Here is an 11530-nt window from a genome sequence, read left to right on the forward strand (position 1 = left end):
AAATGATATCATAGAATCAACATGTTCAAACCTTATACTGTAAAATACTTTATTTTAGCTGGAATTAATTTTTGCTAAATAAACATTTTGTTTTCACTGTTTTTTAACAAGTTGAATGTAAAATATAGGAAAAACAGTATATTTGCTGGATTTTATTTTCACTGAATTATTCCTTCAGCGAAAATAGCAAAAATTAATTCCAAGCGAAAATCAAGTATTTTAAAGTATCACAAGTTATACCGGTAAAGTACCACTATTTCATACACATAGCAATATGATGGGTAAATACACTGTTGAGTCAAACACTGTAAAATATTATGGTTTGATATGAGTCCCATGCGATGTATACAACACATGTAGAATGCATTGATGGTTTACATAAATTTAGAATGCACACAAAGAGGTACCCTGTATGTTTTTGACATGTACACATATTACAGCATTATATAGCAGTAAGTGTCAATCTTTAATGTCAAAGTGTGAGTATAGTTAATTATGTGAGCACAGTATGAAGTTTCTTTTTTTTCGTTCATGGTAAATCGTTATATTAGAATTTAACGGCAGTTTCTGAAGACCATGAAAACACACTTTATCTTTAAAAATAATGTTTAAATACTGCTTGATATCAACAAATACCTTGTAAAGTAATATATGAAGACTACTGATATATATAATTTTGTTACCTAATGTAACTGAGAACTATTTTGAGATGTTACCTGATCATAGGTAACGATGGCAATATAAAAATGACCTGAAACCCACACTTCTCAATTGATATTCTGCTTAAATTTTCGCTCAGTACCATGATTTTATAATTTGATTACACTATCCCGTTCTTGTTACTTACAGTTAACCGTTTTATTTTGATTAACTGTGATTCTGTGAAGTTAAAGTCACAGTGAGTCACTGTGACTATCCATGACCATGGTTGAACATCACTGTGACTCTCTAGAGCTCATGTGAAAGTCAAAGTAACTCCCAAGACTCCACAAAAAAATTAAGGTGGCTTCCTGGAGGGACACCAGTGAAAGTCACCAACTCCCTGGGATAACAGTAATAGTCACTGACTCCCTGGGATAACAGTGAAAGTCACTGACTCACTGGGACACCAGTGAAAGTCACTGACTCCCTGGGACACCAGTGAATATCACTGACACCCTGGGACACAAGTGAAAGTCACTGACTCCCTGGGACACCAGTGAAAGTCACTGACTCCCTGGGACACCAGTGAAAATCACTGACTCTCTGGGACAACAGTGAAAGTCACAGACTCCCTGGGACAACAGTGAAAGTCACTGACACCCTGGGACAACAGTGAAAGTCACTGACTCCCTGGGACAACAGTGAAAGTCACTGACTCCCTGGGACAACAGTGAAAGTCACTGACTCCCTGGGACAACAGTGAAAGTCACTGCACCTTGCTGTCTTAAAGATCCCAAATGAAAAGTTTACTGTCATAAAATTTCTTTGACTTTCAAATTTTCAAAAATCTGTCTCTCTTAAAATTAAAATAGTTCACAGAATGTAAAAAAAATATGTCATCTACAATTATGAGTATGAACGTAGAATTTTTTATTGTTACTAATTAAATCAAATTGGTTGACCCATCTTCAGTCTTTCTTGTTTGTTAATTTCAATTTCCCAGCACTGAAAAAAAACAAAAACAGAACGGATATAGATTAACAACACCTACTTAGGGACGACGTCAAAAGATCGATGTCGGATAAAAAACTTAATTCCTTTATTTTTTTTCCAAACCTCCCTACCCCCACTGAAACTTTAATTGATAAATATTGGTCATGGCGTCAGACTACATTCACCATTAAATACAAATTGATAATCGGACAGTAGTATTGCGTAGCAGTTGGTTGTCGGGTGGGTGTAAAAAGATTTTACAAATGCACCTCATTTGACGCACAGATTTACACTCGAACCAAAGTATTTTCTCGTCTTGGATGTTTTTTTCCTTTTCGGATATTTCTGTCCATGATTGGATAGAAAAAAAAACAAACTACAAATACTCCAAGATTTTTTTGACTTTATTGAAAAATAAAATTGCTTTTGAAGGATGGAAACTTTTTGAGGTCAAAACCCCCTACCCCCAAACTAAAGGAAATAAGTTTTTTATCCGACATCGATCTTTTGACGTCGTCCCTTAACATGCATGCCAAAGTCAACTCCTAACACCTTTCACAAAATATAACTGCATAATTTCTCAGAATACAAAATGACAATAGCTGTGACTTTGAACATATTTGGGTTTAAAACAGGAGGGTTGTCACCTGCACACGTGTGGGAATCGAGTCCCAAGCGACGATAACAATACACGCTGAAAATGCAAAGGCTCATGGGTGGACGATTCTTTGTAAACATTGAAACGCTATGGCCATCTGACGCATGCACAGGTGACGACTCCCTCACTTCAAATATAACCACATAAAGATGGCCAATTTTTTTTTGTTTTACACACAATAGTATGGAAAAAGTGACCCTACACAAAGCAAAATGTGATGTAAAAATCAAGGGTCAAGTAGTCGTAATTTCGTTGGAATCAGTCACATGATAGTCACTGTAGAAAGATAGGATGCATGATAAATACTATTATGGAAAATGACACAACTGGCACAACTTGACGCTAATGACACAGAAAATGTGAAAAAAAAATATTGATAGCTGTTTCAGCGTTACAACAGAAAATCATAAAAAATAAGTTAGCAATGTTTCGGAAAATTCCAGACTACGGACACAGATACAAATTTTATTTACTCTTCATGGTGAAAACATTTACATTAATTACATCGATACCTTGGACAGGCTGCTTTGTTTTCCGTCTAACCAAGTCATTGTTGCCAAGTTTTATCATCTTTTTTTCCCATACTTCCATCTCGTTCATATATCTTTTCTTCTCTTGGAGGAAGATGTCTTTGTACGGTTGCTTTTCTTCTTCAGTTAGAAATTTCCAGTCTGTACTAGCTTCAATCATAACCTCTTTCTGAAAATATTTGAATATATAATTATATATAATCCCCCGGTATGCTAAACTAGTACACAATACGTACACTGCGTACACAATATGCTAATAAATTTTACTGAAGTTATGACGTAGACATATCTCATGAATATTATTTGAAAGTGAAATTATTAATAGAAAGCATTTAGTATGAAACGCCGGAATCACGTATACTCGGTCTTGACCCCAACTATGTCTATTGTGGTTATTTGAAACTGTAAATTCTTTCTTTCATACTAAACTGGTCACCAAATTTAACAACTGCTTTCTCGTTTTACAATACAATCTGAATGAGCTGCAGAGGGCGAAATAGCTCTTGATTGTATACAGCGCCACCAGTGGCTGTTCCCCCTCCATGCGTCTAGTCTTGTCTTGTAATTAATTATGCAGGCATGCTCAGTAGCGCCTAGCAACCAGGAGTTCAGTCATCATTTTGGTTAAATAAACAAACAAGTTCTTTCCCTCAGATAAACCATCCCATAATGATTTTTTAAGAACATTACACTCACCTGCCTCCCTTTGGAATCTGCACTTTTCATCTTTTCTCTTACATACATACTGTAGGATGATCCAGGTAGCTTGGGCTTACCAAGCTTAGCAAGCTTCTGCAATCAAAACAAATCACTGTCTTAAGATTCAGTCAAAAGTAATTTTGGCACCAACTGAGTATATGTGCAATGCACTATGGTGACCAATTATCTGCCAGACTGTGATCAAATCTCACTTTTGGTTGAAAAGATATTGATCACAGCCATGCTACAAGCACAATAGGAAGGTCAACTCCACTATATCCTGGGTCCTGTGTGAATGTGCTACAGATTCAATGGAGAAGCCACAGCCACTTTACCCAGAATGAATATGTAACAGACTTTCACTGTACCCTGGGTGAGTGTGCCACAGACTCAGTGGGGGAGGTCAATGTCTCTGTACCCTGGGTGAGTGTGCCACAAACTCAATGGGGAGTTCAATGCCACTGTACCCTGGGTGAGTGTGTCACTGACTCAATGGGGAGTTCAATGCCACTGTACCCTGGGTGAGTGTGCTACAGACTCAATGGGGAGGCCAACACTACTAGCAAAGATTCATTCAATTGGGGCTAGTGGACCGCAGATAATGTATTCCATTGCAATTATGATGGGAAGATGGTCATACAGCACTGTTACATAGAATCAAACATGATTTTCTGAAGTAATAAAATGCACAGTCAGGAGTCAGGAGAGATGACAATGATATTCAATATGTCAGGACAAATATATTCTAAGGATCTAGATATAATTACACTTGCATATGAACCACTTATATTTTATAGTGAATGAATCTAGTGAACAGTGATTGTGGGTATAGCATAACTATGTCACAGGTAACCAATGTTGATGCGCTTACCTTTAATGTTAATCGTCGCTGTTCTCTTGCTTTCTTTTTCCTTTGAGCCTCAGTCTCCTCTTCTGTTGGTTGATAGGTTTTCATTTCTTCTTTGTATTTTGCAAACCTTTCTTTATATGTATCATAATATTGCTATAATAAAAACAAAATGTAATATTATAACGTCATGACCTTATTATAAATAGAACTGACATAACCACAGTGCATTGTTCAGTGCATGTGATAGATCAAATATAGACAACATGCGCTGACGATGAAGATCATTAACCCCCAGCAGAGTCACTTTGCTGTGATGTCACTTCATTTTGGTGTCACAATGCTTGGTGTGACTTTGCTGTAGTGTCACTTCATTTTGGTGTCACAATGCATGGTGTGACTTTGCTGTAGTGTCACTTTGCTGTAGTGTCACTTCATTTTGGTGTCACAATGCATGGTGTGACTTTGCTGTAGTGTCACTTTGCTGTAGTGTCACTTCACTGTAGTGTCACTTTGCTGTGTTATCACTTCGCTGTCGTGTCACTTCACTGTAGTGTCACTTTGCTGTGTTATCACTTCGCTGTCGTGTCACTTCACTGTAGTGTCACTTTGCTGTGTTATCACTTCGCTGTCGTGTCACTTCGCTGTGATGTTACTTCGCTGTGGTATCACGCCACAGTGGTGTCACTTTGTTGTAATGTTACTTTGCTGTGTCATTACTTTGCTCAAGTCTTAACAAAATTATACCATACCATTTTCTGTCAATATTCTAGTTATTAACCCCACTGGAACAGTCCAAGGGCTTATGGATTAGGTTTTGTTTGTCTGCCCATCTGTCTGTATGTCCTTACACGGCAATTTTCATCACTTTTGCACATTTTTGATTATATATAATATATATAATTCACACAGTCTAATTAGATCCAAACTTGGTTTACAGGCAATTGTGACAGAACCAAACACAACTCTGCCAATTATACATCGTGTCTGCTCCGGCAATCTGACATTACTATCCCACAAAACACTATGATTTTAAAATTGCAATACATGTTTTACATTTTGCCAACATAGACATTAGAGTCTCATAACTGTTAAATTGTCTGGCGTTCAAAGTTATTAGTTCAGTGTAGTACTGGTACATGTACAAAAAGAGCATATTAATGTAGACATTACATTTGTCATCATGTATCAATGAATGTACAAGAACAGGGGGGGGGGGGGGGGGCTGTGACATTCTCAATGGCTTGTTGTTTACCGGTACATGAAATAAAAATCATTTAATTTTTTTTTTGTCATAAAATAGTAAAAAAAAAATATTCTCCCTTCTTTATGTTAAACTGGGTCTGTGATGATTTTTAATAAAACACAACAGATCTGGAAAATCACTGATCTTGTGACACTGCCATAATCATCAGACCTTGGCACAATGTCATCTCATTACAATTTTATATAAGTGAAATATTGTTAGATATCAGTTGTTCGTTCCCCCAGGCGGTATAAATGCCTGTATGCTCCTCACCACGCCAAATTAGCTAGCCTGAGATTCAAATACGATTATTTTTATGAAATTGGGAGATTCGCACCGGAGCCTAAATCCGGTTATCCACGTCCTCCATTGTGCGTAAAACGAAATATCTTGCGATGGACTTGGCGCGAGAAATACCCAAGTTTCAGGTTGTTTAGATCCACCGGACCGAATTCTTACCGTTTTGTCTTCATCCGACATGTTTGCCCACTCCTTACTTGCATCTTTCAATATCTTTGAATAATTTCGTTCTGATGGGAAAATAGTTTCAAATTATTTATACTTGAAAAGGAATGAAAAATTATACACACCAAATACGCACTATTAACTAATGATGATTCACCAATGAATTAGCATAACAAGATGTGTCACAGAAAATCTCTGCACGTCAATTGTGCATCATACTGGTTTAGTGGAAAAAATGGATTTAATCTTTATCAGTCGAGAGTTACCAAAATGTCTATTCATACCTGGACTTGAATTGAACATTTTTTCTGCAAACACTACAAAGGGTGTGGTCGGTCTTTTAGGTTTTCTTGGCAGTTCTTCATTTTGTGATAAGCATCTTGCAGCCTGTATATGAACAGGTTCCACATACCTTCGACAAAATAACAACTCATTGTCAATGAAACTGTACAGTCTGGTTACAACATAATTCTCAAGCTGGCTATCGACTGATTCTTTTTTTTTCTTGAAAACTTATAAGATTTAATGCGAGTACCTACAGTGAATTTTATGGATGCAAAAATGTTTATTTATATAAAATATTTATAATTTTAAACAACTTAACCAATCACAGTGCATTATATATATATGTTTATTTCATCAGAAAAAAATACAAGAGAACTGTGAAAATAGTTCTACTGAACTAGTCTAGTCCACAGCCCTGCCATTCTAGTAAACTTATGTGTATAAGTCATTGACAGACAGAAACTATTTATAATTCTAAATCTGTATTTGGAAACAAAATAGATGAAAATACAATTCATCAATAACTATTTAAGATTTAACTATTGACAGATGCATGACAGTAAATCGGCCATTGACAAAAGGTAACATAAACATAGACTTGCCAAGTCATGAAAAATATTATTTTATACGATAATTTCTTTTAGGAATGAATTACAATATCTGGGATTGATGTGAAATTTCCACAAGTGGTCTATTCTGCTATGCGCTTTAAAGTTACTACCTTGTTTACATGATGGTAATTATGTTAATGAGAACATGAATTTGTGGCTGTGGGAATTCGGTTCGAATAAATCGCCATGTTTAATAAATCTCCACAGAACATACAGCAGACTCAAGCGATCGAGTTCAAAAGAAAGTCGTAATGACTTCTTTATTCATGGGTAGAACGCTGAACATTTTAACCAGTAATTACAGCAGTAGTACAAACTTCAGTATTAAACTGTGAGTGCCCCTGATGAGAGGCAAATAGGTGAATAACTTGAAAACTATGAACTAAATTCAAATGTGGACTCCGTTGAAGACCGCCACATCCATCGAGCGTAGGAATCATGGGTAACACTGCATAATAATTAGCATATTTGAGGTCGATTCCATTGCTCATAGGGGGTAACTCTTAATATACGAAAACACGTAAACGATCTAACAGTGAAATAATAGGGTAATTTCCTCAGTTACAGTAATAGGGAAATATAAATAAACTAGAATAATCTAAACTGTTTATAAAGATAACACTAGATAAATAAATCTATCTAAATGTAAAATGTATTGATACATATTCTTATGCATTTAACTGGCTAACAAACACACATGTTGACCTGTGCCCCAACAGAATTTTAAGCTGCCAACCAATAAGAAAGCAGCTTTTGATTCAACCTATTCTACTCAACTCTAATGCATGTGTAACCCTGACATGTAAAGTTCTTTGTGCAAGACAATTTCCTTTTTTGGAAATGTTAAACTCCTGGGTTCCATAATTTCATCCTGTATCATGAATAATTAATAACAATTAATATACTTCAGAATAGACCAGTTGTGGTAATTTCGTGTTTGACAACGATTTACAAGAAAAAAAAAGGATTATCATAAAAAAGCAATAACATAGTTGAACTCTGGTGACCTTGCCCTTTGTTATATAATATAATTCCCTTTATCATAGTTTGTTCAATATAAATATGCATTTTCATAATTAATTTTGAATACAAACAAGTTTTGGGGTTGAACCAACAGTGGGGAATCAGTCTACCGAATGTCCTTAAAAGATGTAAATATCTTACAAAAACATTGGTGCCTTATTTGTTTAATTATTTTAAGGGACATAATTTCCAGCTTTTTTCAAAGTAATTCAGATATTTTAGTATAAAAACAAATGTCTCATTGAAAAAAAAAAGTGCTGCATTTAGATGTGAATAGATTCATAAAACATGCAAGATAACAGAAAATTTTAGCTGGCTTTAGTCCAAGTATTTTGTACAGGTGTCTGTCAAAAATTAATGATTTACTGAGACAAATATGAACTGCCTCATTGTGTGACTACTGTATTATATGAAAAGTAAAAAAAAACACCCTTTATGAATAGCTATCATGTTGCAAGCTCTGCTTTGTATGCAAATCAACTTAAATAGTTAGTTGGTGTCCAGTGGAGAGAGAAGTCAACAGTACTGTTGCCTCCTGAGAATCTACATCTTCAAACACTGCAATCTTTGAAATGCGTTTTTAAACTAGTATTATAAAAACTCTATCATTCTGTTCTAATAGCTGAAACATATTCCTATGAGTTTTCATTTGTCGAATGAACTGTTTGTCAAATACAGAATACATATATTTTAGAATAATTTTCTTTTTAAAATGAGGATGAAAAGTTTTGCTTTTTATGTATTTTTTATGTATTGTTTTTGATTGGATAACTTTGAACTAAACAGATTTTCTATTAGCTTCAGATCTTGATCAAAGTTTGGCACCCAGTTCATAGGAGTGCTTATATTGATTTTCTGACATCTTGTTTTCTGTAAAGATTTTATTGGTAGGTTTGCAAATGTGTATCAGACTGTGCAATCTCTCCATGAGTTGGTTTTGAAACCCAGTATGGGATTCTGAGATACATTACCAAGGATATTATTACAAGATAAATCATTTGCTTCATTGAACACATACAACAATGCATATTTCCACTGAGATCAGTGACCTTTGATGTGTATCACCAGTGATCAGTCAAGTAGAAACAGTCAAAATATTTTATCAGATTTTCTCAATTTGTGCATGATATTTTCATACAGGACATCTGTTGTTCAAACTCAGGGAAGATTTTATACTGATGAATAAGGTGACCAAGTTTGATAAAGTTTGGAATAGAATTAGTAAAGTTATTGTGCACACAATAACAATTATTAACGACGACGACAACAACAACGACGACAACGCCGGACAAAATTTTTCCCTTAATATACCTTTCCCTTCCATCTTTGATGGTACGGGCAAGGTAAAAATTGTCACAGGTGATACAGTCAAAACTCATGGTTAATGGGTGCTACAAATGGTTTCTATAGCCAAAGAAAACGTATTCTTTGAATGAGACATCTTCCATAAAATTTATTCATGCCTTTATGAAATTCACTGTATAATTTTCAATTTATTCTTTGTAGTATTACCCATGTAACTAATATGGCCATGAAAAAAAAAAGGCTAAACTAATGATATAAATGTCCTGCCTGAACTGTAATATATTGTTTATAATACCGGTATAACAATTTAATGCGTCTTAGAATTGGAACTAGTGTGAAAGGATTGGTGGGTATAATACTGTATATTAATTCATCTAAACCTAGCCTAATGCCAAGGCACACATTTCCTGACTTTTCCTCTGCTATAGATCTTAATTACTGTCTAGAAAGGATTTTCCATCATTGTTGTTTTTTACTCATTTTCTAAAACTAAAAAAAAACATTGCCGCGAAAACGGGTTATTTATAGTATGGGAAAGATCGATGACTCATATTGCAACTTTCGAGTGGGTGGTGCTTGAATGAATAGAAACTAAGACACTTTCTTCACGAGTAAGTTTTCTCCCACCGCACACAAATCTGTACAATCTGATTGTCAGTTAACAGGGTTAAAGTGAGATTTACATCTAAATCCAGTTTAATAACTTCCTTCGCAGCTAACTAGAGTAGACGCAGCACCACGACTAGCTCTGTGTACATACGACGACACACACACGTTGGACTACAGCACAACAAGCAATAATATTGGAGCTGTTGATCAACAAGCGCGAGCAGTGCGGTTTTTACCCAAGCAAGTAAACGCAACACGGTGCAACAAAATAGCAGAGCTTGCAAACGGCGCAATATTGACGCCTGATTTTGACTTACCTCAAAGTTGTTGATATGCAGCACTGTTTTGACAATTTCAACGCGAGAAATCTCACGCCAACAACTGCATGGAGAGCCATCTTGATTATTCTTGCTGACCCGGGTAACTTTGTGTCACCACAGGCGGCGCTCTTCACCACTAAAAGTCTCAAAGTCTCAAAATATGAAAAACACGGTCATTTCACACCTGCTTTAAAAAGTGGCCACAAAAAGCTCTTCTTTGCCGGTTTACTGTGAATCCTCTGTGAAAAAAATAGGACAAATTTTCGCACTGGGATGAAATTAATTGCAAGTGCATCCCAACCAGAACGGCCAATTCTTACCCCCTTACGTCATTTTATGACTACCTTCCGCTTGATCCAATGACAGAGGTTTATGGGTAGAATAGTACAAAGTTGGTTTGATCAAAATGACAACGAACAAGGGTCTCCTCCTCAAAGGAGAAAGCTGTATTTTACATGCTGTTAAATGGGGCCAAAGCATAATTTTAACAGTCAGTTCTATTTTTTTTCTATCCATAAAACAAACCATAGTTTGAGAAGGTGCTCTAGTCACCGCCCTCTAGAGGAATATATTAGTATCAAGGCAACGCACTCCAAAAAGTTCGAAATATAGCAACCAAGCAAACCACATATATATGTTATGTTTGTTATGTTTATTTTAACACCTTTATTGCATTTCATAAACCACTTTCTGAAGGGTGGGGGACACAATATCAACTGTCCCCTCCACTTTCCAGATTTATCCAAATATCAATAATAGGCTTATATCAAAGCCTGCGTTTGTGTAAGGCCTTTGGTTCTGTGTACATGTACTGTATTCTTAATGATCAAGAATGAAAATCCCAAAGTATGCACCAAATGACTTTATTTTGGTTGCATTTTTCAAAAATTTCTACCTTCTGAGGGGGCACATCCCTCCTCGGGGTTACACACCTATGTTCCGACACCCCTATATTCCGACAACCCTATATTCCGACACCCCTATGTTCCGATATTCCGACAACCCTATATTCCGACAACCCTATGTTGAGATGCTAATAGGTTCTGACACCTACGAAATTTTAGAAACATTTTTGAAATTTCACTGCGTTTTTATCTCTTTACTATAAAAAAAAATATCATTATTCTTCTTCAAATATTATTCTACGCCCACCTTTTTTAACACAATGTTACATTTCTTTACGTTAAAAAATAACTATGCCGGATTATAATACTAGCCACTCTTCTAGCCATGGGCTTTCATGGAGGTGTTTTTGTGATCATCGTCGGCAATATTCTCAGACGCGATGTATCCTATC

The 11530-nt window shown here is 35.8% G+C and overlaps 1 protein-coding gene across 1 annotated transcript; it reads right to left on the reverse strand.

Annotated features, from left to right (window-relative positions):
- Positions 1-1548: 1548 nt before the first annotated feature.
- LOC102801853 (transcription factor A, mitochondrial-like) lies at positions 1549-10375 on the reverse strand. The gene is made up of 7 exons (XM_078007270.2): positions 10231-10375; positions 6365-6492; positions 6075-6145; positions 4394-4525; positions 3520-3615; positions 2806-2992; positions 1549-1647 (listed from the first exon to the last, which is right to left on the reverse strand). The coding sequence occupies exons 1-7, from the start codon at positions 10308-10310 to the stop codon at positions 1634-1636; spliced, it is 708 nt and encodes a 235-aa protein (XP_077863396.1). The 5' UTR covers positions 10311-10375; the 3' UTR covers positions 1549-1633.
- Positions 10376-11530: the final 1155 nt, after the last annotated feature.

Source organism: Saccoglossus kowalevskii, chromosome 15, assembly GCF_978046115.1.
Source record: "Saccoglossus kowalevskii chromosome 15, keSacKowa6.1, whole genome shotgun sequence".
NCBI lineage: Eukaryota > Metazoa > Hemichordata > Enteropneusta > Harrimaniidae > Saccoglossus > Saccoglossus kowalevskii.